Here is a 26,887-nt window from a genome sequence, read left to right as displayed (position 1 = left end):
GGGTGGGGGGAGTGCGGGGGGAGGGAGAAGAATGAGGGGGATGGGGATGAGGGGGAAGAAGAGGATGGGGAGGTGGGGTAGGAGAGCGTGTAGTGGGTGTGTATGTTTGTGAGGTGCGTGGGGGAGGAGAGGGACGTGTGAAGGAGGGTTGATAGGAGGTGCGATTGGGTGGGGAGGGGGAGGAGGGAGGGGGTTATGTGGAGGCCTGGGGGAGGTGTTAGGAATGGAGGTATGAGGGGTGTGAGATGATGTTGAAAACCAAAAAGATGCAAATTCAGAATATCAAGCGTGGAATAGTTCATTTATTCAAAACACGGGAGACGTCCTACCTGGCATATCCTCGTGTTCATACACTGGTACCGATCTTGCCAGATCTGTGGCTTGCAGTTTTCCCCCGTCTTCACCGTCACCGGCGAAAGAACGGAAAATGGCGGTCAGGTCTTCTGCGGTGTATTCTTTTACTACGCGCACTTTGGGGTTTGATGACGCGGCGGCGTCGCTCGAGAGATCGATGATGTCGGCATCTAGGTCTATGTCTTTTGCTTTCATTTTCTGGTACTTTTTGTAGACGTTGCGAATGCTGTCTGGAGGGCGTTCATGGGGGTCTAGGTGGTGCATTCTGCGTGTGGTCTTGACAGCGGAAATTCGGGGGAAAGTGAGGTTGTATGTGTAGATATTCGTGAGCAGGGTCCACGGGTAGATGTTGATGGTGATGGGGCTGTAGAAACGTGGGAGGGTATTGTTGACTAAGCTCGCGTTTGTGGCTGACGGGTGCGCGTTGCCCGATGCGTCAAGGGTGTTTACATCTCGAATTTCCTAACACCAGACACCCTCGTCCCCTGCTCCCCGCTGCACCTTCCTCTCTGCCCGCACGTACTAACCACAGGTACACACGAGAGGTATTCGACTACCGTACCTCACCTCGAACCGGGAATAATACAGACTCGCGGCGAAACAGCATCTCCCGCGATCCACCTAAACACGCTTGACCGCTTGTCGTCTGAAGCAATCGCAGTCCCCAGCCCGCCACAATGGAGAACTACCAGAAGTTGGAGAAGGTTGGAGAGGGTACGCTATTCCTTAACGGCGTCCCACCCGCCTATTAACACGATCCCAGGAACCTACGGAGTCGTCTACAAAGCGCGCGACCTCACCACCAAAGATCAGCGCATCGTCGCCCTCAAGAAAATCCGCCTCGAAGCCGAAGATGAAGGCGTCCCGTCGACGGCCATCCGCGAGATCTCACTCCTCAAAGAGATGAACGACCCCAACATTGTGCGCCTCCTCAACATCGTACACGCCGACGGCCACAAGCTCTACCTCGTCTTCGAGTTCCTGGACCTGGATCTGAAGAAGTACATGGAGGCGCTGCCGGTTAGCCAGGGTGGACGGGGAAAGGCGCTGCCGGAGGGATCTGGGCTGGCGGGACAGAGCCTGAGCATGGACGACAAGATGGTCAAGAAGTTTATGATGCAGTTGTGTCAGGGTGTGCGGTATTGCCATGCTCATCGCGTGCTGCATCGTGATCTGAAGCCGCAGAACTTGCTCATTGACAAGGACTGCAATCTTAAGTTGGCGGATTTCGGTTTGGCGCGTGCGTTTGGTGTTCCGCTGCGAACATACACCCACGAGGTATGGATACTGCATATGTGATTTGGGATTGTCTGACATATCCTAGGTCGTCACGCTATGGTACCGCGCTCCGGAGATTCTTCTTGGTGGTCGCCAATACTCAACTGGCGTCGACATGTGGTCTGTTGGCTGCATCTTTGCCGAGATGTGCACGCGCAAGCCTCTGTTCCCTGGCGATTCGGAAATTGACGAGATCTTCAAGATCTTCCGGTATGCACTCTCACCCTATACTATCTCCATATACTAAGTATGTCTAGTATCCTCGGCACACCCAACGAGCAAGACTGGCCCGGCGTCACCTCCTTCCCCGACTTCAAGCCCTCGTTCCCAAAGTGGGGCCGGACAGACGTCGCAAACATAGTCACCAACCTCGACGAAGTTGGCCTTGACCTCCTCGATGCGCTGCTTGTCTACGACCCCGCCGGCCGCATCTCAGCAAAGCAGACGGTCATCCACCCGTACTTTGGCGGAATGAACGGTGACACACGACACGAATACAGCAACGGCTACCACTAGCCTGTCCCAGGAGGATGCTACGACTGTTACGCTTTGAGTGGTCTGCAGGATTGGTGAGCAATACGAGACGTTAGTGTCTAGGAGCTTTCCTGCTTTGTTCTGGTTACAAGGATTGGGGCTGTGTCTTTATCGGACAGCAAATGGCGTTCTGGTCAGGGTATGCTACTGAGTACATGCGCAATACTACATATAACCACACTGACATCACGTGTTGAATGTGAGCATTGGTTTCAGTGTACTACTACTACTCTGCGTCTATTCCAGCACGTTCTGACATCAATACTTGAGTATGTAGGCTATCCTTTTTCCACGAGGTGGAACTGTGGTTGATGGTGCTTCAGTGTATGGCAACCATGGATCTCAGCAAAATCGCGTCGTGACAACCAAAGTACACCACAGCCATGTCCTGCTGATGCCAGGAGGGATGGAATATAAAACTTCGCACTTGTGCGTCGTTCTTCAATACCACATACAACTACACCGACATTTATGAATTTCCTGTACTGGCTCGCGATGATGCCCCTAGCGGCGATGATGCCCCTGGTGCCTCTGAATGACGTAGCGCGCGTGCCCCACCTCAGCCCTACGGACCTGCAGGAACGCGTCCACGTACCATGTCTGCAACCCGTCCACGGGCGGTCTGCTCACCACGCTTCCTCCACTGACTCAGCAATGACTCCCAATGCGAAACTCCTTCCGCCATCCACCGGCCCCCGTCTCATCGTCTACCACCAGACTTTCCACGACTCAAACGGCACTTACCACTCGTTGCTTCCGCTGCTCACGAATAACACGGGTATCACGCATGTGATTGTTGCGGCTATCCACCTCAACGATGGGCCTGGGAATATTACGCTGAATGATGATAAGCCGGATGATAAGAGGTTTGATCAGTTATGGGGCGAGGTAAATTGGCTGCAGGGTAGTGGGGTCAAGGTGTTGGGTATGCTGGGTGGAGCAGCAAAGGGGAGTTACGAGAAGTTGAGCGGGGATGAAGAGAGTGTATGACACCACCCCATCCCATCATCCCTAAGACCATAAAGCTAATGAATCCCCCAGTTCGAAGCATACTACACCCCTCTCGCCGCCCTAATAACCGCCCGCTCCCTCTCCGGCCTGGACCTCGACATCGAAGAAGACATCCCCCTCTCCACTGCCACACGCCTCATCTCGCGCCTCCGAGCCGACTTCGGCCCCGAATTCCTGATTACCCTCGCGCCCGTAGCTACAGCTCTGATCCCCGACCCCAAAATCCCCGCACACCTCCGCCCGCCCCGACCCATGCTCGCCAGCGGCCCCACCCCCAACCCCTTACACCCCACGCTCCGCCATCTATCCGGCTTCAGCTACCCGGAGCTCGAATGCAGCGTCTACGGCAAAGAAATAGCCTGGTACAACACGCAGTTCTACTGCGGATGGGGCGACGCATTTACAACGGAGTGGTACGATACCATCATCGCCGCGGGCTGGAAACCAGAGAAGATTGTTATGGGCGTGGTGACGAATGAGGCGAATGGTGGTGGATATGTGGATGTGGGACGGCTGGCGGTGGTTGCACAGCAGTTACGGCAGAGTTATTATAAGGTGGGGAAGGGGTTTGGAGGGATGATGGGATGGGAGTACTTCAACGCTGGGGACTGCGAGGATGATATCGCGTACGTCGCCTCTCTTGATCTTAATAACGAGACTGTACAGGCGGGGTGGGTTAAAACGCTGGGACTATCTCTACGAACGGATGTCGACTTGGATACTACACCTACGGCTTCGTCGAGTGGAGCGGCGTTGGGTGGGGTAGGCGGTGGAAGTGGACTTCAGAATATCACGGCTGATCAGATTCGCAATATGGTTAGTAATCTGCCTGCTGCGCGCGCGGCTTGGCCGGACGAAGAGGTGCAGAAGTTGGTTGTGTTGGGGTTTAGCAGGCAGGAGGCGTTGGCGGCGTTGAATGCGACGGAGGGGGATACGGAGATGGCGGCGGGGTTTTTGTTTGAGCGTTATCCTTCGTGAGGATGGTGTGAGGGGGGAGGGGGGATGTAGAGAGGGGTGGGCGTAGATACAAAGATAGAGGTGGGGAGGGGGAGGGGGATGTAGAAGGAGGGAGTATATATGGAGATGGTATAATGAGTAATGGTTTTGAATTTACCGGCCTTGCATTTCAAGATAGGTTTTGGTCGCGACAGGGAAGTATACGTTCAAGCTCGTTCTGCACACACATTCCCGCTCCAGTGATGTGACGAGTGCATTAACACGACTCTATAGTAAACAATTATACCGAAACATCGCACGTTACTCATTCCAGTTCAGCCTTGCCATTGAGCCAAGACACCGAAGCTCTGGTTTACCATGGCGGAAGCACTACCAACCCATACTAGCCCCACCCACAATCCACAACCTACATCTCGGTCATCTGCCCGAGCATCCCGGTGTTTACCCGATGTACACGATCCGATGACAGCTTGGCGTATGTGAGAGGTGGGAAAACTCTCATTGGGGGTTACGCATGATCGTTGTGTTATCTATACGATCTCCCACGTCTTGCCCCAGGAGGATGCGTACTGAGTCAGTCGTGGGGGAGTGTGGAAGTATAAAGTGCCATGGTAGGGACAGCGAGCGAGTCATGCACGCGATGCCAATGTGATTTGCTACGTCACAGTCTCCTGGGTATTGTAGATTGCAGATGGAGATCTAGATCAAGCAAATGTGTTAGATGATGAAAGATAGAGTGTAATCATATGTAATTACTATGCATAGTAAAAAAGATGCGCATGGGGTATCCTCCCTCCTCTACTACCTCTGTATCCAACCCAGTCCAACCCAATCAAGAGTGGTGAAGCCCTATACCAAGCCCAAACAAAAAGTGAAAGATCTAAGTCTATATCTATACAAATGCCGAAGTCGAAAAGAGAAAAACGCGCTCGTAATACGTAACCTTGAGCCCATAACCATGACAACACGAGCTCAGAACGTAAACACCATATCAAAAAACACAGCGTCGTAGCAACCCAACACAACAAAACCCCCCTCCCCCTAATCAAAGAAGCCACCGCAGAAACCACTCCCCCTACCTCCCCTCACTACTCGGACTCGCCGTCCTAGGACTCTGCCTCCGACTATTCATCTGCGTATTCCGATACGTCTCCTCATTCAACGTATCCAAACTCCTTGTAGGACTCGGCGTCGTACCCCTACTACCGCGACTCCTGCTCGGCGAACTAGGCCTACTCATCGCAATCTCGTAGCTCGGCAAATCCATGTCCATGCCGCCGGGCGTACGCGAACCAGCGGGCGTGCGCACAGCGGTGTTGTAGCTGGGTGTGCGGGCTAGGGCGTCCATGTCGTAGTTTGAAGGCGGGAGGTCGAAGTATGCTTGTTCGGTATTGTTGGTGGTGTTGGTGGTGTTGGTGCCGTGGGCGGGCGTGCTTTCGCCGGAGGAATGCTGACGGGTGGGTTGGAAGCGGGTGGGGCGGTCGGAGTGGTGCATGCTGAGGTTTGCGAGGCGGTGTTGGAGGGCGGCAGCGGAGGCGCCGCCGCCGGGCTGGTGGACGGCTGCGTCGAGCGACGTGAGGTCTTCGGCTGAGCCGCGCCGCGATTGCGCGTAGAAGGGCGTGTTGGCCCCGCTGTTCATCATGCTGTGGACGCCGCCCGGCGTCATGAAGCCTGAGGGGTCGATGTCGTTGTAGAGAGAGTCGAGTTGGTGGAGCCCATATGTCGGAGGCGCGTTTTGGTTGACTTCGTCTTGGATGGCTTGGGCGTTTAGGATGTTTTGGTCTACGACTACGCTTTGGTCTTCGTTGGGGGGCAGGTTCGGCGAGATGAAGAGGTGGACGTGGTTTTTTACTAGCAATTGGCTCGTGTGGCCTTCGGGGTTCTTGAGGTTGACGTATAGGCGCAGTTTGTGCGTTAGCCGTATGTTCTCTGTGTCCACGGATTGCCGGCAGTTCTTGAGCGACTTGGGTAGATCGAGCGTCATGGAAAAGCGATGCGACTCGTCGAATAGCGCGTCCGTGTCTTCTGTTCCGTCGGGGACCCTGCGCGCAGAGTCCTCGGGCATGTCGCCTTCTGTGACCGCAACCTGCATGTCGTTGTTGTGACTTATCCGGCGGCCAGCGTAGTCGGCGAACAGTTGCCGCGATTCTATCAGCTCCATTTTGATTGTCGAAATCTCCACACCCTTGCGTAGCGGAATCAGTACGAAATCGGCCGTTATCGACGTTCCGACAATGTAGTTCTTCTGCGGAACCGTAATCTTATAGGCCAGCTTGTTCGCCCAGATATCCTCGTTGATCTGCTCCATAGGCATGGATTCGAGCATGTCGCGTCCGAGCGTGCGAATGACGCGGATGTGCGCCGTGGCACTGAGCTGCTTGCTCATGTACCCTCTATCCACGTGGGCCTTGAGACTATAAACCACCCAGTTGGTCGGCAGCCCCTCGACGCTCTGGTCGAGGTTGGGCGGCATCTTAAACTTGAAATCCCACTCATGGTATCCGGCGTTGAGCTTGTGCGCTTTGGTCTTGCTGCCGACGTCGACGGGAAAGAGGTGGAGTTCTTCGACGAGGAAGTTAGTCTTTTGCGTAATCGGCTGCGGGCTGACGGTGTTGGTCAAGTGCCATCTGCGCGGACGGTCAATTAGCATGCAATCTTGAGCAAGTGTCGACAGGGGCGTTACCGTACGAGACTTTGCGTGTGCCCGTGAGTGTGATTCGCAAGCTCCTCACTGACATGGACTCTGGGTTGTTCAGAATCAACTTGCCCCTCAGCTCCGTCTCATGCGACTCAGACGACTCTCCATAGAAAACGACAAAAGGCGACTCCGGCCTGGGAATGTGTTAGATATCGCCATGTTGAGGTTTGGCGGTGGTAGAAGCGTACTTGATCTCCAGGGTGGGCACGGCATGTCTGCCGAAGACCCCGACACCTGGGCGAGGCATGATGTAACGAGGGTCTTTTTTTTATGAGTCGAACCAAACACCACCGAAGAGGTGTTTAGAGGCTTCTTCGATTGTAGAAATTTAACCAGCGACAGTGTATCCTTCTACTTCTAGCAGGCGTAGGTGGTATAATATGCGAACGTGGACGGCGATGCAGTCAGCAAGCTGAGAGATGCTGATGAGAAGCGTGGGAGGAAGTAGACACAGAAAGCGCCGCTCGTCACAGATATGCAACCAAAGTAAAGTAAGGGCAGGACTCTACTCAGCTGGCCGCGGCCGCGTGTAGGTACCGCGTTAGATATACCACATTAGCTGGTGCGCGTGGGATAAAGCGGGCAAGGGCGGCCTGCACCCTGATGAGCTCATGGGCTGCAAGTGGAGAACGACAAGTCCAGTAGGCCTGCTCGCATCATTGTAGTCGCCTGTCTAGCGCGGCTCCTGGTTGCGCTCACGTCTTAGAATTTTCTGGCGCAATCATTAGGCGTCGCATTGGCAGGCCGGGGCTGGCAGCAGGGGCCGTCCCAAAGAAGGTCTTCCGATAAGAAGCCACCGCGAACGGCGGCCATGGCGATAGCAGCGCTGGCTTGATCCGCCTGTGCAAGTAGCCTTCAGAGACATTGATTATGCGCGTCCAGAGTAATTCATTGCAGTACAAGCATGAATACCTCCGTCTTACAGCCTATCCAACAAACCCGCCGACAACACCCACTATTCCTCATCCCTCGCTTGGAGTCACATCGCCCTCCTGCTCTAACTAAGCTCTTCAGGGTTTTGCTTGCGGCTCTCCCGAAGTATCTCCACATGGTACTACCCAGCCTTCTAGTGCGCTTTTCTACCTCTTACGCATAGCAGCTGCGATTGCGCCACACCTGGCATGGTTGCCGCCCATCTTGCAGCATCGGCCAACCTGCAGCTCAAAATCCGAAACGTGCGAATGCACCTCGCCGGTTCCGTTGTTCGACGAGTACTATCGTCGAGACTGGCATTTTTGACCATGGTCGAACGAGGGTCGCCTGACGTGGAGGGATTGGGTGGAGGGTGTGCGTGCATGTGTCTTGCGTGTCGTTGCTCAATGGAGGGGGTATGGCTATCAAGGTTTGAGTCGCGGTGTTATTCGTGTGAACCATCGTTCCTGCCTCCGTCTCACCCTGACTCCATCTCAACTCAACGCATCGCCGATACAGCCACGCCATCGCCGTCACAACTATGTTGACCGCCACGCTGAAACCCTGGTGGTAGCCACCAGCCTCTCCTACACTACGACCACTCACTCAACTCTTCCCCTACCTTGATCTCGGTCCGAGCGGGCACGGTCACGAAAATCTGCGGCTAGACCTGCATTGCCGCAACTGTGGGTAATGCGAGCAGAGCCTCATCATAGCCATGTACATGTACATGTATGTACGTACATTAAAGTATATACAGACCCACAATCGCTTGCTTTCTCAACTACAGATAATTCCCGCATGCGCCGCCGCGTGTATCCACAGCCACTATCCACAGTCCTGTCCTAGCACATACAGCTCCGACATCGTGAGCGTAAGAGACATGGTTTAGTAACTTTAGCTTACCGGCCGGAAACCCAGTGGTATCCTCATGGTCGTGATTTTTGCCGTAAAGGGTACATGGTGGAGATAAGGAAACTTGATTTTAGGTGACGCATGTGTGTGTACAGATGGATGTACTGGGTGTTCTAGAACAAAGAAGCTTCTTCGCCCGCGCGCATGCAAGGAAGACAGACGTGCATGTAGGGCTGAACGCGTCTGGCACATGTCAGACTGATGTCGGGATATATCGGAGGTGTCCATCCTCCCTCCGATGGAACCTTGAAACTTGTGTGGCGCGCCGTTCTCAGTGAATCCACAGTTTCAAAGAAAGATCACAGTTTATACGCTCAGTAGATGTATACATTATCGTAGAGATCGTCTACTTCCTAGACTGTAGTGGTGCGTATGCAGCAAAGTGCACATGAAAGCTGGCTAGTGTTCGGAGCGCACCAAGACCTCCGACCTGCGACCTCGACCTCGATCCCGCCACCACCACCACCAAAACCCAATCGCGCGATAACGTCCTATGCAGATCCAAATACCGCGTCCTATGCATGGTTCCCATTTGCACTCGCAGACGTACTGCTGTCGTCATTCCCAGCACCTTCTTTCGGTCGGTCCCAAGTCCGGATGTGGCCTGCAATACAAAGCTGTCAGCGATCCACTTCCTTATCTCTCAATTTGCCCATCGCGAACTCAACAAATGCGTCGGGCGGATCCCTGTGTGCCACTAAGACGGGTGTTCCTGCGCACGGCCACCTGGCGCCGCAGTAGAAACCCGGCCTTATCGCAGATCATGGTGCCAACGTGCGCGTAACGGGTGGATATGAGGTGATTTGAACGAAAACTTTGCGTTGCTGCTGCGACTCACCGTTCTTGCATGAGGTGAGGATGCAGTCCTCTTCGAAGCCTAGCCAGCACAGTGGGTGCTCGTGGACGGATTTTGCCTATGGGTATTGGCGGTTAGAAATTGATGTTGAGGTTTCAGGCCAAACTCACCAGCACTGGAGGTAGCATGGCCGTGCGTGCCCGAGGCTCCACGGGGTGCACCACTATTTCTTCCTCGTCCGCCATGCTGCCCGATGTGAGGTTGGAGTTCGACCGTAGCCTATTGACCGAACTTCCTCCCGTTTGTGTGCGCTGCATCTTGAGGTTCGACGAGGCGATGCTGCCGCGCTGTCGCACAGACGCCTAGGTTAACGTTAGCCATCACAACTGTCGCGTTCAACGACTGCACTCACTGCTCGCGGTCTGTGCAGCATGCCGACGCTGAAGTCCCACAGCAACAAGCGACAGTCCTCTCCTACGCTGCCAATACGGTAATTGCGCTCGTCGCATCGCCATGGATCGAACTGCACTGCTGTCACCCACGAATTGTGGCCTTGACAGCGCGCTACCAGCATGCTGTCCTCCAAAGACCATATCGAGACGAGATCGTCTTGCCCTCCCGTGACGACATAGCGACCGTCAGGCGACCAGCAGACGCACATCATGCCGCCATAATAGCTCATGTAGTGGTGGAGCAGCTTCTCGCGAAGGAAATCCATGATCCTGAAGGACCCATCCTCGGACACAACCGCAAGATGACGTCGGTCAGGCGAAAATTCAAAGGCATTGACCTTTGACCTGGAGACTTGCCAGTAGGACACGGGATTCGTTCTCTGGTTCTTCGAGTTGACAGACTTCTTGACCGTCAAGAGGTGCTTCAGCTTCTTCTCCTGATCCGTCAGCCCATTCTCGCTAGGAGATGTGACGGCTTCTTCTGGCACAAACACGGCGTCTTCCTTCTCCTTGTCATACACCACCAAACTGCCGTCCATGTGCGCTGCGAGGAACAGATTCTCACTATTCGGCAGCCACCGTATATCCGACACGGCGGTTTTGTTGATGACACCGTTCTTGTTGATGCGCGCGTACTTTTGCGACATTGGCTCGTACCATATTATGTCGCCTGTGGAAAAGCCCATGATGATGTCGAGGTGGTTTGGGCCTTTTGTGATCTGGTTTATGTCGTGACATAGCGCGTGCGCTTTGGTGAAGAGGATCTTAGTCAGGTGTTCGTCTTTGGTAGGCGATGTCAAGTCCAGCCACTGGAATGCGCGGTTGATGTTTGCGAAAGCATAGAGGCCATTGGGGTTGTGTTCTTGCAATCGCTTGGTCAGGGCCTCGTGGGGAATGACTCTGGATACGAAGGACGAGTTGCTCTTAACAATGTTGCTCTTCGGTTTCCGCCTCTTAGTAGGATCCTTGGAGTCTTTGCCGTTGATGACTGCTAGCGCCGCGTTGCCTTCGCCGAACACGGGTGTCTTCAGCCCATCCAGCGGAGACGACACGATGCCATTGGCGCTGTATGAACCACCATCGCTCGCCTGGCTGTTGCTCTCGTGCGGCGATTCCTGTATGCTCGGGGGCACTTGGGACCGGGTGCTCGTCCGTGTGCCGAATCGGTGGAGTTGCGACTGCGAGGGCTGGCGGGGTGCAAGGGCGACCAGCGAGAGCTTGGTGCCAGCTGTAGGAGGAGAGACTGTCGTCGCAAGCGGGTTCGGGTTGTGGATGGGGGCCTCTGAGGGATGCGGCGGGGGCGTAGCTAGGTGGAGGTCGTCGCGCAGCACATAGGTACCTCTCATAGCGTCAGTGAGGGCAAGAGCTGCAGGGTCCAGGCTGGCTAATTACCTTCTCCGACGACCAGCTGGTGCTCGGGGCCGGTGGGGTGGGTGAGGGTGTTGTTGGTCTCGATAAGCTGGCCCGGCTGCGCGCCCGGGTAGCCTCCGACAGGATAGCGCGGCGGCGGAGGGAGGACGCTGTGCACATATCAGTCGCGCGTCCGATGGGGGTGGAGCACGATAGGGCTGCCATTGGTGGGCGACTGGCGGTCAGCTGGAGATAGGACAGGTACTCACAACATAGCTGCTGCAGTGTAATCAGTTGCGGGCTAACTACGGCCTGGTGGAGTCGCGGTGCCTGGCTAGGAGTGACAGGGTAGAGTTAAGGGTAAGACATTAGCACCAGCAAGTACCGCGGCTATGGCATCGGCGTGTGAAGAGGCAGGATACGTCAATTTGGGCGCGCGCGGAGAAGGAAGCTTGTGGCCCGCGGCAGGCAGGCTGGGACTGGCATGGGAGCGCGGGCCATGGAACCATTGGGGAAGTGGAAAGCGGAGACGAGACGGGCGCCTTATGGCTCCGTGCACTGGGCAGTCTTATTAATTGCCTGCCATGCCGCTGGCCGTTGGTGGAGAGGACGAGGCATGACATGGGTCCGGCGTGTCTGCAGGGCCACTCGACAACGGTCGACGCATTGCACCTCCCAGCAGCCAATCTTGCGGGGCTGCTGGCGGGGAAGCTCCAGGGCTGCGATCGTCTCCCACGTGTGCCAAGTCTTCTGACAGCCGCTGGTGCTGCCCTGACCACGAATCGCTATGAACATTGCACAAGTCTGAATATTCTCACGGCAGGTCCGATCCATTTTCCCAACCACTCACTACCTTCACTACATCCCTTGCACCTGCCCAAATGCACCAATAATGCCGCCGAGAAATGGCGACCGGTATGTGGAGCTCCTTCCCGATAGTACTACCTCCTAACACTCCCAGTACGAATCTGTCTTTGCGGTGACGATGGCGTCGGCAAGAGCTCCATCATCACGTCTCTTGTCAAGGACGTCTTCGTCACAGCCAAAATCCAACCCGTTCTGCCACAGGTGACGCTCCCGCCCACGCTTGGGACGCCAGACAATGTCACCACCACCATCGTCGATACCTCCGCCCTCCCCCACGAACGACACACTCTCCGCACAGAGCTCCGCAAGTCGAACGTCATACTGCTCGTATACTCAGACCACTACAGCTATGAGCGGGTGGCGCTGTTCTGGATGCCCTACTTCCGCTCGCTGGGTGTCAACGTGCCAGTGGTGCTATGCGCGAACAAGTCCGACATCGCCTCGAATGGTACAACATCCCAAGTCGTGTCGGAGGAGATGCTGCCCGTCATGAACGAGTTCAAGGAGATTGACTCCTGCATCCGCACCAGCGCCAAGGACCACCACAACATCAACGAGGTCTTCTTCCTCTGCCAAAAGGCCGTCACACACCCGATAGCCCCGCTATACGACTCCAAGGAGAACGCACTCAAGCCAGCAGCCGTGTCTGCACTACAACGCGTCTTCCATCTGTGCGACACAGACAAGGATGGGTACTGGAACGATCAGGAGATTCACGATTTCCAGATCAAGTGCTTCGAGAAACCGCTGGGGGACGACGATTTGATGAACATAAAGAGGTCGATGGAGCGCTTTGCTCCTGGTCTCACCGGCGAGCATGGCATGGACGAGAAGGGGTTTCTGCTCCTGAACAAGATCTTCGCGGAGAAGGGGCGGCACGAAACCATCTGGATCATACTGCGGAAGTTCCACTACACCGATAGTCTCAGTCTCCAGGATACGTTCCTTCATCCCAAGTTCGACGTTCCTCAATTCTCGTCCGCCGAACTCAGCCCGTCCGGCTACCGCTTCTTCGTCGATCTGTTCCTGAAGTTTGATATGGACAATGACGGAGGACTGAACGACAGAGAACTCGCGAATCTATTCGCACCGACCCCCGGCATGCCGACATCGTGGGTGGACTCGTCGTTCCCATCATGTACAGTGCGCAACGAAGCTGGATACATCACACTACAGGGTTGGCTCGCGCAATGGAGCATGACCACGTTTGAAGAGCCCAAGACGACTCTGGCATACCTAGCATACCTCGGATTTGAGAGCGGCGAGCGCGGAGGCACAACCAGCGCACTCAAAGTGACCAAAGCTAGGAAGCGGCGGAAGAAGCCTGGCCGCGTCGAGCGCAACGTCTTTCTATGCTATGTCATAGGGTCGAGCGGGAGTGGAAAGAGCTCGTTGCTGTCTGCCTTCCTCCAGCGACCGTTCAGCCACACCTACCATCCCACGATAAAACCGCGTTCGGCAGTCAATAGCGTGGAATTGAAAGGTGGCAAGCAATGCTATCTAATCCTGGAAGAGCTCGGTGAACTCGAACCTGCGATTTTAGAGAACCAGGCCAAGCTAGACGCGTGCGATCTGTTGTGTTATACCTACGACTCGAGCGACCCCACGAGCTTTGCGCATGTTGTCGAGTTGCGGAAGAAGTACCCCCATCTCGACCAACTACCAGCGGTTTACACAGCCCTGAAGGCAGACCAGGACAAGACGATGCAGCGGTGCGAGCAGCAGCCCGACGAGTACACCAGCGCCCTGAGAATGGCACCGCCACTGCACGTCAGCACGACATGGAACAGCATATCGGAGCTGTTTGTTCACGTACGTACTACGCCCTTTGATTAATTCCACGAGCTAACGTCGTATAGCTGGCTGAAAGCGCTACCCACCCCTCGACAGCCTTCCCCAAGCAGGAAGAGGACGGCTACGATTATCTCAATCTTTACCTAGCGCTGGGGGCTGTCACGTGTGCAGTGGCCTCGGCGATGTTTGTCTGGAGACGCAGCAGCGCATCGACCTGAGACCTGAGACCTGAGACCTGAGACCTGAGACCTGAGACCAGGGGCCAGGCATGAATGTGAATCTTTGCTTCTTGTATATACCATGGCAGCACACCACTCCCACCCCTATAGACAAACTACTCGCAATAGGAAGAATCCAAGCGTCGGAGATGATGGCAATGCAGCAGTCACGATAATGGCAGCGCGGAGGGTCAGCGCTTAAGCATGACATCACCTTGGCGTGCGGCTACGTTGTACAACAGACAAGTCTCAGCGGCACGAGCGAATAGCTAGACGCAGGGACATTTACCCCTGGCGCTTCGGCCTGACGGGGAGTAGCGCCAATATGTGGATAGATGATATCGGTGAGTTAGCATGGGATCACGATGTTGGGCTGGAGCGAGGGAGGGTGACAGCTCGCTTGACAATGGTGTGGGCTAGCGACGTGCTTCATGGTGCACTTCCGTGACTTAGTCCGGGGATCTGCGAGTAGTCTGAGACGAGACGGCTATTCTTGTCGCTCGCACGCATCACATTCGGTGACAACGTGAACACCCGCGTGCTGCCGAAACCGTGAAGACTCCAGTCGGGGTTCCTTTTGGGTGTAGACGTTGAAACGGTCTAGTTGTTTTTGAGCAGGACCCTGGATGCGGTATCCAAGTCGCCAGGCTGGGTAAGGCGGACATGGATTGGGTGTCTGGCGGGTTGAGGGCGGCTGCTGGCAGACGTACACTCGGCTTGTGGTGATGCCCCCCTGTGTGGCGGAGCAGCTGGAGGGCGCCGAGTCGTGCATCTTGGGCGCGCTCCGGGCTAGTGACATTGCAGTTAGTTGCGGTGCTGGCTGGACATGTGCATCACGGCGCGAATGTGTACCTCTACTATTTCTCCCTGAGACCATGGTGCTTGATACTCCTTCGCCGCAGCACCAACACGCCCGACTCGTCCGCCTCGCAAACCTTGGGCCCTTGGATGCCCGCACCGCCTCGGCGCCCTAAGCAAGCCGTGGCAATCGTGCTAACCCGCACCTCCGCACTCTCTGAGGTTCGCAAATGGTGAGTAGCGCATGTCTACCTAGTAGCCTCAGGCAAACATCTACCAAATACTGTGGTGACAGTTGAGGTCGCCATTGTTTCGTTTCCCTATTCTCCCGGCAAAGGCCCGCGGCGCCAACCCGACGTTCCAAGGAGCCCCCAAGCTGACCAAGTCTCGTACCCCACAGGCAACCGACAGAGCCAGAGAGCTGGACCGCCTATATCAGATGCGAAACCCAGGCCCGCGCCGGGGGCATGCGCCGCAGATATCCATCAGCGATGACAGCCACCACGTCACCGAGGCCATAGGCGACATGTACGGCGGCGACAGCGACACCGACGCCCCCAACCGCCGCAGCCTCCGACCCCTAAGCTTCGTCCCCAGCCCCAACGGCGACTCGATCCAGTCCTTTGGCGCCTTCGAGGCCTTCGACCCCTTCCCCAACGCGCCCCCCGCGAGGTCCCCGCTGCGTCCCCAGATGTCCTTCGAGAAGCCCCAAACGCCCACGAGCCCCAATGGCACCGCCAACATGGCCCAGAAGCGGGCCTCGGTCGCCCGGCACCCGTCGAATGGCGGCCAGATGTCCCCTCCGCTGTCCCGCTCGAACTCGAACACGGCGTCGCACCAGTTCCCGCTGAACAATCTCGACTACGAGAACAGCCCGGCGGGCCTCGCCCAGGAATTGAGCAACCTGCAGGCCATACGGAGGATGTCCATGGGCGTTAACAATGCCGATCCCGATCTACCTTCGTTCCAGTCCGCAAACTCACCGCCCTCCCCACCGGCCATGTCGGAAGAGGACGAGTCGAAACTCTTCTGGGTACCCGCACGGCTGCACCCCGAGCTGGCGCCCATGGAGTTCAAGACGTTCATTGAAGACAAGATTGACAGGACGAGACGACGCTCCGGAGACTCAGACTCGCTATCTCCGGATGGCGCCATGGGGCGTCAGGGCTCGGGTGGAGGGCTGCGGCGGAAGAAGTCCATGCTGTCCAGGCAGATTGATACTGGCTCTGGCTACAAGGACGGCGCCGAGAGGCTGGAGAGGAAGCGATCCGGCGCGCAGCCCAACGGGGGCTTGTCGAACCTACAGGAGCTCGAGCACATACAGGAGGACCCGGTGGCCCTGATAAGACGGATGAGCATCGATCAAAAGGGCATGGCTGGGGAAGGGGAAGAGGGCGCTGACGGGATGCCCATTGTGCCGGGTAGCAAGATGCGTGGTCTGGGCACGCTCAAGAGATCAACACACACTACGTACAGACGAGGCAGTCTGCGGAAAGGCGGCCCGCCCCTCTCACGGCGACTCGTCTCTGGTCGACAAGGGGACACCGACACGGAAGATTCCCCGTCCACCTCGCCCGTCCACTCTACCGAGAGCATACCCGAAGTCCCTCCTCTCCCAGGTCTCAACCGCGTTCAGTCGGAACCCGTTAACTCGGCGTTTGAAGGATCGTCCAACAACTTCTCGCGGCCGGGGGCAAAGCGGGCATCTCCCAGCTATGGCGGCGAGAGACCTGGTTCATCTGAAGAATACCCCAGGTCAGCTTCTACTGAGCCGATATCCCAACAGGAGCGAAGTTCGCCGCAGCCCAGGCAGTTCCACTCGAGAATCGCCTCCAACGGCCGCACGACTGCACCTTTGCCCGGCTATACACCTCCGCCGCAGCAGGTACCCCAGATCATCGAGACACCACCGCCACAAGAACAGAACCGAACACCTCAGTTTCAGCTACCCGAACGTCACTCCTCCCGCCAACCTCCGCCTCAAGCCCAGCAGCAACCTGCAGGCCCTCGCCATTATCCTCAGCCTCAACAACAAGCTCCGCAACAACAGCGCCAGCCCCAGTCGTCGAGTCGACCGAACCGTCATGCACAAGCTGCTCAGTCGTCCCCGATCAAACCCGCTCAGTCCTTTGATGATCTAGTAGCGCATCCTTCGGCGATGCCCGGCCAGAACAACAGGGTCGATTCGTTATCCATAATCCCGAACGCACCAGAAGAGAAGAAGCTCGAACCGAAGGCCAAAGATAAGAAAGACAAGGATGGCTCTGAGGGCGGCCAAAGGAAGACGAGCTGGGGCTGGTTTGGCGGTGATAAGGAGAAGGAAAAAGACAAGAAGTCAAAAGACAAAGACTCAGAAAAAGAAGCCCCGAAGAAGGTCAAGAACAAGCTCAGCAAGTCCCAGGAGAAGGAGAAGGACAAGGGCCACGATGACACGAGACTGGACCTTCTGCAGACATCGATACAGGGCGGTGGTCGTGGTCGAGAGAGCGTAGTGCTGGATCGCGAAAGCGTCAAGCTGGAAGAAGAGCGGAAGAAGGAGAGCGCCAGAAAAACATCCAGCGAAGGCAAGAAAGAGAAGGAGCCTGGACTACTGTCCTCCATCTTCGGAGGAGGAAAGAAGAAGGGCGAGAAAGAGTCGTCTCACAAGAAGAACGCCTCACGTGGATTATCGCCCGAGCCCCCGCCACGCATCTTAAAGCCCGACATCGACTACAACTGGACCCGATTCTCGATCCTGGAAGAACGCGCGATATACCGCATGGCCCACATCAAGCTTGCAAATCCCCGCCGCGAGCTCTACTCCCAAGTCTTGCTGTCCAACTTCATGTACTCGTACCTCGCCAAGGTCCAGCAAATGCACCCGCAGATCTCCATCGGCAACTCCAAGCAAGCAAAGCAAGCTCAACAGGCTCAGCAACAGCAACAAGCTGCGCAGCAGAAGAAGGAGCAGCAGCAGCAACATCAGCAGCAGGTACAGCAGCAGCAGCAACCGCAGCAACAACAGCAACAGTCGCAGCCTGAGGAGTTTGCTCAGTATCAGCGGTACCAGCAGGTAAGACATATTAAAGGCGTTGTTTAGGAGAGAAGCTAATGGAAGAATGCAGCAGCAGCAACAGCACGAACAGCAATCATCATCCGAAAAATCCTCACAAGAATGGCCCTCCGTACACCAACAGCAAGCCAACGGCGGCCTCTCACAACAACAAAACGGCCAACATCACCAGCAACAACAGCAACAACAGCAACAACAACAACATGCAAGAGGCGGATCTCAGCAGGGTAATTCTTACAACCAGAACCCGCGCGATTCGCACCACTCAAATCATAGTGCGAATGGCGGCGGCGGTGGAGGTGGAGGTGGAGGTGGGGGATATAGTGTAGCGAATACGCAGAATTATCTGGGGCAGAGTGGTAAAGGGGGTGGTGGTGGTGGTGGTGGGATAGGAGGGGGAGGAGGGGGGTATAGTAATTATAGCGATGAAGAGGGGGGGAAGAGGGGGGATGACGATATGTGGTAGTGGTGAAGCGTATGGAAGACGGAACAGGGGGCGAAGTAGGGATATACAGCCTTCTTTTGCAACTACGTCTTCTTTTTTTCCCTTTTTTTTTGTCTCGAAGTCTGAGTTCTTTGTACATTTATAAGGGTCTCTATCTAATTTTGGAGGGAATTGGTAGGCGTCTGGGATTCCTGGGTGGGGATAGAGAGATGTATGGGACGGTATGAGATGGGCTTTTACGCTTGACGGTCGGAAGATGGGAATGGGGGATTACAGATAATGTAATTTTTTGAAGCTTGTAGCCCCCCGTCACGCGACTTTCTCTCTTGTTCTAACTGAACATAGCTTCTCGCGACCTGGGTGTTCCAGCGGCTTCGGGAAAGGAGGGATAAAGAAAGATGTTTGTGCGGAAACAAACTTGGAAAGGGATAGACGTATTGGTGGGTGTATTAATGAGAAGGTAATGTCGAACTGGAGTTGTTTACCTATCTTATCATCCGGCCTTACGATACAGTCAATCGAACAGCTGACATTTCACATCGACATTTCGAACGAAGCACTCACGCAATGCCACCGAAGAAGAAGTCGGAAACGCCACCAAAGAAGCCAAAGACACCCAAGAAGAAGACACCCCCTCGCGATGACGCCAACGAAGACATACCAGCAGTACCAGATGTGTCTCCCAATCAGGAGGAATCAGAGAATGAAGAGGTGGAGAGATTGCTCGCGGAGGCGCTAGATGAAGGACTGCCAGACGATTTGGAGGAGAACCTTATCGAGTTTGCAGAAGAGGAAGGAGAAGGAGAAGACGTGCCAGAACAACCAGTAGAACCCGACGACGATGGAGATGAACGGATGGATGTGGATGAGCCTCCTCCTTCGGGGGTGGTTGCAGATGCACCGGCGGCTCCGAGTGGCCCTCGTCTTCGTCCTCGTCGTCCTGCAGGTGGTGCAGCCCCTCCATCGCCTGCAGCTAATCCACCCCCTGCAGCTAACCCGCCACCTACACCAGCTGAAGCTCTGCAAGAGATGGCCGCCATCACCGCGAACTGGGGCGCACAGTACCGTACCCTGAGAGACTGCATACCAAAAGAACCAGACAGAACGTGGCTCAAAGGTAGTACCGAGAAACTGACGGAACATACCTGCGAGTTCAAGACACTTCGCAAGTTCCGGGAACTGTCAGACCAGAGTCCAAATGATGGCCCCGCGATGATGCAACAGATTGGCTGGCGCTGGGAAGATAGAAATAACTCCGGACGAGTAGGCCTGAAGAAGGATGAGAAAGAGAAAAGACTACGTCATGATCTGAGGTTGATAATTAGTGGAGAGAGGTGGACGAAAGCAAATGTACAGAAAAGCAAGAAGAAACGCGAGGATAATGATGGAGGGGCGCCGGCGGCTAAGAGGTTGAGATCCAGTCGGAACGACTCTCAGAGACCATCGCAGGATGACGAAGATGACTCTAGCTCGGGTTCTGACTTTATACCCCACGATGGCCCAGCAGGCGGCGGTGGAAAGGCAACGGCAACCGCAGAGAAGAACGGAAAAGCACCAGCGACCGGACCGGCGAGCAACGCCGCGCAAGTCACAGAACGAACACCAGGACGACCAATGACCAGGGCAACCATGGCAAATGCAGGGGGAGGGCCATCGATGAGGGAACTGGGGCGAGGTGTTCCTCTCTCCACACCAGGCACCACTAGACTTAGCGCCGCTGAAATGCTAGCAAGGCAATCGAGAGATGACGATGCTCCGCGTGGACAACCCATGGTACGCCCTGGAGATAGAGGAGCTCGCAGGAACTACCCCCTTGCTAACAATCTATCGTCATTCTCACGCAACATGCTACCCATGCCCGGGCGTCGCGATCCTCCGACACAGCTTGGAGGACAGCGCCCATCGCTTGCTGGAAACATGGTAGCACCGTCCGATCTCAGAGTACTACTGCGGGCAGCTGATCATGATGCCACACGCGCCGACGAACAGGCCGCGGCAGACATGCACAGATATGAGCATTCGGTACTGACGGCCGTAGATAGGCATCGCGAGGTTGAGCGTATTCGAGGTATGGTTGCACAGGAGGAGGGGGGTGCAGAAGGAGAGGGGCATGGGAAGGATGGGGACGATGGAGAAGGAGGCGGACAGGACGAGGAGAATGGGAAGAAGAAGAGGAGGTAGTGGAATGACATGTAGTTAGCGCCCAGCGAATGTTGATATCCAAATGCACTCTCATAGGACTCTCTTTCTGTTGTGCTCGTACAACTTAGCCGAGACCTCATCCTATCGTCAGTGGTGATCAAAGTAACCCAAGACTTTGCAACGTCGTGTGTACGTTCGATAGCTTCACCTGCCACACTCGCGTCTTCTCGTGTCATCAAAATGGTGCTAGCAACACAGCGGCACAATTCAAAGCACCATTGTCCAAATTTCAGATTGCGTTAGAAACATTAGAGCGATGTCTTGTTCAGAGGTCAAAGAATGTGCTTGCTTGTATGCAAACATTACAATAATGTAGATGTGCGGTGCATCGTTCTAAAGCGAGTTTAGAATGCGTAGCTCACTCCTTGCTTCAATCGTCATCTTACCAAGATAGTGGTATCGTCTTGGAATCTTTGCACCAATCATTGCCTGTATCATGCCACCGAAAGGGAAAAAGAAGGCTAAGATGCCGCCTGTTTACGGAGAAGTGGAAGATGGGATGGTGAGCGACGGTGATGATGACCCTCATACCGTGCATGATGAAGAAATAGCTTTGGGTCTACAGCAGGAAAATGAAAGTGAAGAAGAAGCTATTGACTGGAACGAGAACGATGACGAACCCAACGAAGAGGCTCAAAATGAAGCTTCGTCGTCCTCCAGCGACGATTCAACTACAACTTATGTCGCGCGCCAACGACAACGAGCAGAACGCGAGATACTAGAGAACTGGGCGTGCTCTAGTATCGAGGACGCTTTTCCTCCAAAGACATGGCTCAAAGGCCAAATGGACGTGGAAAAGAAGAATTTCGACCTTAAAAACCTTGACACAGCAATACTCCTGCGATTCCAACAACTATCGCGCCTAACCGTGGGCGCCAGTGACGATGTCAAGGAGAAGATAAGAAAAAAGTGGTATACCAGGAATCATGACAAGGATAAGCGTGTAGGAGATACCCCGGTAATAAAGCAGCAGAACCTACTCGAGGACCTTGAAGACCTGTGTGACGAAGCGGAGGAAGAACAAGCTGAGTTGAAGCGCAAAGCTGAAGAAGACGAAGACAGAGCGCTCATCAGTGATGACGACGAAGAGGACGAGAGCGATGCTTCTTCTGAGTCGAGCATACCAGCAGCGGGGTTAACGATACAAACGTTACGCGACAGATACTCTGCACTAGAACAGGTCTACGAGAACTGGGGTATCCAAACGCTCGTTGGACGCTTCACAGACGGGCTACACAGAGAAGATGTCACGGACGACGCGGACCTTGACGCAGGTGTCATTGAGCGACTTCGTGACTTATCCGAAATTACCAATACCGCAAGACACGGCAGGAGAATTAGGGAGAGGCTATGCGAAAGCTTAGATGGATTGAGAGAGTACGATGTTGAGCGGGTCGTGGCCAGGATAGCACTAGTCGGTCATTACTACGTCAATGTTCGAGCTGAGAAAGCAGAAAGACGAGTTAGGGGAGAAACTGTGAGCGATTCGAGCGATTCGGAAGAGGAAAAGTCAAGGGAAGCGGATAAGAGAAAGAGGAAGGGCAAGGGCAAGGGCAAAGTCCCAGCGACCCGGTCAAAAGCCAATGAATCTCCAAAGCCAAAAGTCAAGCGTCGGCCAGCACAACAAAAAGCTCAGAAGAAGAACCCAGTAGCCCGAAATCGGCCAGACGATTTGGGTGTACCGTCAGAATCTGGACAGCGTCGTTCGGGGCGGTTGGCGAAACTCCCTCGTGCACACTACGGTCCACCATCTAGCCCAGGTAAACAAACGAACGCTGCTGTAGCAGCTGATAACAGAGGAAAGGGTGGACGTAAAGATAGACCATCGCTAGTGGTAAAGCTCAAGGTGCGAAGCCTTCGCAGTACAACTCAGAGGAACAGCCAGTCATCCGTTGCTTCAACAGCATCGCCTGATCGGCCAACCCCAGCCGAAGCACACGACCAACATGTCGCAAATGCCTCCGATACAGACAGCGCAGCATCATACCGAAGAGCACTTGCTGAGGTACGAACAACGCTTCGCCAAGCTCAAGCCATGGAAGAACTTGCTCTAGCTCACCTTGTGTCCGCTCGGACTCAACATGAGAGAGCTGTTAACAGTAGAGCAAATGCGCGTGCTCACACCGCGCGTGTTCGAGAGGAGCTGCGATTGATTGAGGAAGCGATGGGCGGTGAAGAGAGTCAGGGCGAAGACGCTGAAGACGCGGAGCCAAGGCAGGAGGAGCGCGAAGACGAGGGCCAAGGAGATGAACAGTGAGGAAGTCTAGAGTAGTGGGGTAAGAGTTAACAGAAGGTCTAGATATCACGGCTCAGAGCAGTCACTTCAAATTGATAGACAAGATATCGTGATGTGCATGTCGTTCGTCATACATGTGAATTCGCTTGACAGCTAGTCGTCAGTCAACGCTGCTAGAACTTAATCAAGGCGACAATACTCATGTTATGCGACTGCTTCGCGTGACCACTAGTCCGCACGTACGTAGACAAGAGAAACCTTCCTGCAAACAGTGTTTCTTGTCCACCAACGTCGCAAGCTTCGCGCATCGTATCGTATCCAGAACAAGACCATAGCCACAGATGTACAACCACCAGGCTAGTGGCGCGAAACGCCTGCCATATCCACGTCCTCCATATCTGCCGACACCGGTGTGGGTATGCCACCGGAAGCACTGGAGCGACGAGTGTGCGAGCCACCGTTGGCTGCGGAAGATGGTTTGGCGGTCCCGTACTTCTTTTTCTGGAGGTCGCGCAGAATCTCTTGGCCTTTGAGCAAAGAGTCACGCTGACCACTGAGCTCCTTGCGTAGATTGAAACGGTGTGGGGATTCGGAGAGGAGGCGAACGGCGTTGTCGTAGGCTGCGTTGTGAAAGTCAGTATGATGCTCACGCGATGAGAGAGAACAAGGCTTACCTTGGCTGCCGTCGTTCATGCCCAGCCCACCCTCAAGTTCGTCGCGGAGTTGAGTGCGAAGCTGCTTGGAGAACTTGGATTCGATCCTCATACATACGACGTCGTGGAAGCGGCGCGCTGCTAGCATGTAGTAGGTGGTGACCTGCGCGACAACTCCGAGCTCGACAACGTAGGGCTCGTGATTCAGAATCCCCATGACCCTCGCGTCCTTTCTCATCCTGTCTTCTTCTTGTGGGGTAGTCTCTTTCCCTGTACGCTTCAATCTATCGCGCTTGTAGATGTTGAAGCGAGCTTTGAAGCGAGCTTGACGATAGTGCTCCAGTACCGCTTCCTTCTCGAGCTCGAACATCTCGTCGTGGAAGATGAAAGGACCTTCTTTCTCATCATTGAGGCTCTCGTTGGCCATGGTATTGCGCTGCTCTGTAAAGTTCAAGCTGACCATCTGTTCAACAACCTCCCAGGCAGTGCGATAAAAGGTCGATCCCTGGTACTTGGAGAAGTGCTTGTGGAACACAGTCTTGATCTGATCAACGATTTGACCTTCGAGCGTGTTGAAGAACTCGTGAAGCGGTTGCGACCAATGTTCAAGCGTTTCGAGCATCATGTCATCGACGACGCGCGGTTCGATCTGTCCGGGCACTTTGCTCTGGGAGTTCTCCGCTAAATGTTGCGTGACTTGATCAAGGAAGAACTTCTTCCTGAGCTCGCTGAAGTCCGTGCTGAATACAACCGACCTACCCTCAGTCGTCTTTAGTGGTCCGCGACGGCTAGGAGTCTTCACTGGTGAAGGACCTGGAGTATCACCGAGCTTTCTCTTCTTCGTAGGCGTCTCGGGGTTGCTAGACATTGGTGTATCGCGATCTCCGTCGTCCACGTAGTCCTCATCGTCATCATCATCGTCGTCTACAGCGATAGCTTTACTAGCGGAGCTGCCAGGCTGAACTCCTAGGACGTCCATGTAGACTGTTGCGTCTCTACTTCCGCTTGTCGACATCGTGGGCTTCATGCTAGCGAGGGCATCGAAGAACCCTTTCTGCAGTGTCTTCCAGTTGTTGCGCCACGCCTTGCAAGGGAATTCGGCCTCAAGCTCCTTACGTACGTTGTGCGAGAAGTCGAGTACGACATCCGAGATGATTCTAGGGGCGTTTGCCAGGCTGGAACAAGTCGTAGCCGAACTTCGACAGTTCCCAGATCCTCCTACGCACTTGATCTCCTGGTCAATGATGGGAAGCTTTTTCGTCATTTCTTCAGCAAGCTTGCAGGAAAGGAAGCTTTGCAGGTTCAGTGTACCAAATCGGTGTTGATAGTGGCTGAACGCAGTTGACCAGGGCGTTCCTTGACTGAAAAACTTGTGCTCTTCGAATCGAGCTTGCGTATGGGTCAAACCGCGCTTCATCTCTGCCTGGTTCAGATTCTTGACGACGAAGTATCCATGTCCCAATGCAAAGCGCTTCTCGTCAAAGACCTCCAGGAGTTTGTCGTGGCGGGATCCGTCGGGAATAAGGTCTGGCTTTGTGAGGACACCTGAACTTGTTAGTACGACTTCCATCGTGGGAGGTGACTACGCTTACCAATGCATCGGTCTGTAGCGCCCAGCTTCCGCGCAATGCCTCCTGCCGTTGAGTTGGCGATGTCTGTGTCCAACGAGCAGGTCACAAGGATGAGAGATTCCTCGTCGCTGACGTAGTCCATCACAATGTTTCGAACAGACTCAACCAAGTATTCCTTGTCCACGGTTTCAGCTTGGTTGATGATGCCTGGCAAGTCGTAGAAGCTGAGAGAAGGAACGTCCGGGTGAGAGATTTCGATGCAGACGATGTTGGGGCTGAAGTCGCAGTGTGGTTTCTTTCGAAGCGCAGTAACGGTTGATCCGAGGAACTCCGTGTAGGGCGTCATAGGGTTGATGATAGCCAGTTGAGCGCGTGCGATTATTTCCTCGAGTTCATGCGGGTTTTCTGTATCCGCAAAATGCACGACGTTTGGCCGATCCATCTCGAGCCAGCCAGGGTACCGGTACTCGGATCCTCGGACCTTGTTGATATCGTAGTTGAAAGTCCGTCGTAGATTAACGCTCGCACTCCAGCTGGCGCGAGTATTGTCGGAAGGCTCGAGCTTAATGAAGAGTGGACATCTGGTACATGTATCATCCATTCGCGGCGTCTTGATGCCGGAGATAGCTTCGATAACAGAAGATTTACCAGTAGATTGCTCGCCTGGTGCCGATATTAGTACAGAGCAACGAGATACTGTTACGCAAGACGTACCCAGGACGATACATTTCGGCAGAGGTATCTTCAGCCTCTGTAGGCCAAGGCCCTCCAGTCGATTGATCGTCGCAATCACTTCCTTAACTTGTTGTCCAAGCGGGTCAATCTCCGTTGCTGCATACGCGTCATCTACGTATTGTGGATCTAAAAAATAGTAAGCAATGTAGTACTCAACTGTCGGTTTGAGTATGTAGCTCACCATCTTGCCCAACCAGGTGAAGCGGCTCAAGGCCCTCACTCAGGCGCGATACGTCGTCGCGCGCGGGGTAAAGTACTGGCTGTTGCGAAGGCGTGTCGAGCGGTGCGTCCGCAATTGTACCATCGTCACTAGGTGAGACTGGTCGCTTGACATTCTCTTTGAGCGCACCGCGGCGAGTAGCGCCCACCATGTTGACAAGTTATACTGGAAGTCAATGGTGTAGTGGTACAGGTAAGTAGGTAAGAGAGTGTGGTAGCAAAGTTGACGACAACGAGAGCGCGAGCGCCAAGACTTGACTCTAGGCAGAAATCCGAGGTGACACAGCTCCCAAAGCAGAGTCCAGGAGCAGTACGCAAACGGAAATCATTGGACGGGCGTAGAAGCTCCAGGAAGAGAGAGCAGGAATGTCGAGGTGAGCGCGAGTCTGGTACCACTTCTGGAGCGATGAGCGGTGATTGCATGATATGCATGAGCTCAACTTGCAGCGAGGAGAAGACATGAGTTGGATGGACGACAGATGCTTGTACGTTACCTGCATGTAGGTCTGAGGAGTCCGTCGAGAAATCATCTCTTTTGTACGTGGTCTGAGAGTGATGTCCAGGTCACACTCTCACCTCAGGAGCGATGCACACGTCCTCGGAAACACAGTACAGAGAATTGATGCTGATGATATAGAAACGAAAACAGTCAGAGTTGATGAACAAGCTGGGGACTCATCGCGGGAGAAAGAGGCGGACAGAGGAGACCCGTCACACAGATGTCGAATAGCTGCTACTATCACAGAATAGACGTAGCACGCCAACCAAGACAAGGACTGAACAGGCCTGCAGCCTACATCAACTTAAAACCCTACAAGATAGGTAACTTGGCGTTGATGT

The 26,887-nt window shown here is 54.7% G+C and overlaps 9 protein-coding genes across 9 annotated transcripts; 6 read left to right on the top strand and 3 right to left on the bottom strand.

Annotated features, from left to right (window-relative positions):
• Nucleotides 1-1,031: 1,031 nt before the first annotated feature.
• Nucleotides 1,032-2,148, top strand: J4E90_010943 (uncharacterized protein; the record flags this gene model as incomplete). Its single annotated transcript, XM_051440455.1, has 4 exons — nt 1,032-1,068; nt 1,118-1,632; nt 1,679-1,842; nt 1,890-2,148. The coding sequence occupies 4 exons, from the start codon at nt 1,032-1,034 to the stop codon at nt 2,146-2,148; spliced, it is 975 nt and encodes a 324-aa protein (XP_051285724.1).
• Nucleotides 2,149-2,820: 672 nt separating this feature from the next.
• On the top strand, nt 2,821-4,155 carry J4E90_010942 (uncharacterized protein; the record flags this gene model as incomplete). Its single annotated transcript, XM_051440454.1, has 2 exons — nt 2,821-3,150; nt 3,208-4,155. 2 exons carry the CDS (start codon nt 2,821-2,823, stop codon nt 4,153-4,155), a joined length of 1,278 nt encoding a protein of 425 aa, XP_051285723.1.
• Nucleotides 4,156-5,209: 1,054 nt separating this feature from the next.
• Nucleotides 5,210-6,784, bottom strand: J4E90_010941 (uncharacterized protein; the record flags this gene model as incomplete). Its single annotated transcript, XM_051440453.1, has 1 exon — nt 5,210-6,784. One exon carries the CDS (start codon nt 6,782-6,784, stop codon nt 5,210-5,212), a length of 1,575 nt encoding a protein of 524 aa, XP_051285722.1.
• Nucleotides 6,785-9,610: 2,826 nt separating this feature from the next.
• J4E90_010940 (uncharacterized protein) lies at nt 9,611-11,531 on the bottom strand (the record flags this gene model as incomplete). Its single annotated transcript, XM_051440452.1, has 4 exons — nt 9,611-9,817; nt 9,868-11,246; nt 11,300-11,427; nt 11,527-11,531. The coding sequence occupies 4 exons, from the start codon at nt 11,529-11,531 to the stop codon at nt 9,611-9,613; spliced, it is 1,719 nt and encodes a 572-aa protein (XP_051285721.1).
• A 631-nt stretch (nt 11,532-12,162) lies between these two features.
• On the top strand, nt 12,163-14,136 carry GEM1 (ERMES complex Ca(2+)-binding regulatory GTPase gem1; the record flags this gene model as incomplete). The annotated part of the gene is made up of 3 exons (XM_051440451.1): nt 12,163-12,172; nt 12,219-13,936; nt 13,984-14,136. 3 exons carry the CDS (start codon nt 12,163-12,165, stop codon nt 14,134-14,136), a joined length of 1,881 nt encoding a protein of 626 aa, XP_051285720.1.
• Nucleotides 14,137-15,164: 1,028 nt separating this feature from the next.
• J4E90_010938 (uncharacterized protein) lies at nt 15,165-18,452 on the top strand (the record flags this gene model as incomplete). Its single annotated transcript, XM_051440450.1, has 3 exons — nt 15,165-15,167; nt 15,230-17,986; nt 18,039-18,452. 3 exons carry the CDS (start codon nt 15,165-15,167, stop codon nt 18,450-18,452), a joined length of 3,174 nt encoding a protein of 1,057 aa, XP_051285719.1.
• Nucleotides 18,453-18,883: 431 nt separating this feature from the next.
• Nucleotides 18,884-20,612, top strand: J4E90_010937 (uncharacterized protein; the record flags this gene model as incomplete). The annotated part of the gene is made up of 2 exons (XM_051440449.1): nt 18,884-18,891; nt 18,989-20,612. The coding sequence occupies 2 exons, from the start codon at nt 18,884-18,886 to the stop codon at nt 20,610-20,612; spliced, it is 1,632 nt and encodes a 543-aa protein (XP_051285718.1).
• Nucleotides 20,613-20,982: 370 nt separating this feature from the next.
• On the top strand, nt 20,983-22,890 carry J4E90_010936 (uncharacterized protein; the record flags this gene model as incomplete). The annotated part of the gene is made up of 2 exons (XM_051440448.1): nt 20,983-20,986; nt 21,083-22,890. 2 exons carry the CDS (start codon nt 20,983-20,985, stop codon nt 22,888-22,890), a joined length of 1,812 nt encoding a protein of 603 aa, XP_051285717.1.
• Nucleotides 22,891-23,226: 336 nt separating this feature from the next.
• Nucleotides 23,227-26,199, bottom strand: J4E90_010935 (uncharacterized protein; the record flags this gene model as incomplete). Its single annotated transcript, XM_051440447.1, has 6 exons — nt 23,227-23,489; nt 23,544-24,697; nt 24,749-25,067; nt 25,115-25,756; nt 25,808-25,954; nt 26,010-26,199. 6 exons carry the CDS (start codon nt 26,197-26,199, stop codon nt 23,227-23,229), a joined length of 2,715 nt encoding a protein of 904 aa, XP_051285716.1.
• Nucleotides 26,200-26,887: the final 688 nt, after the last annotated feature.

Source organism: Alternaria incomplexa (genome assembly GCF_024043165.1).
Source record: "Alternaria incomplexa strain BMP 0042 chromosome Unknown scaffold_30, whole genome shotgun sequence".
Classification (NCBI taxonomy): domain Eukaryota; kingdom Fungi; phylum Ascomycota; class Dothideomycetes; order Pleosporales; family Pleosporaceae; genus Alternaria; species Alternaria incomplexa.
The sequence above is the reverse complement of the archived record's forward strand: the minus strand, read 5'-3'. Positions and strand labels throughout refer to the sequence as shown.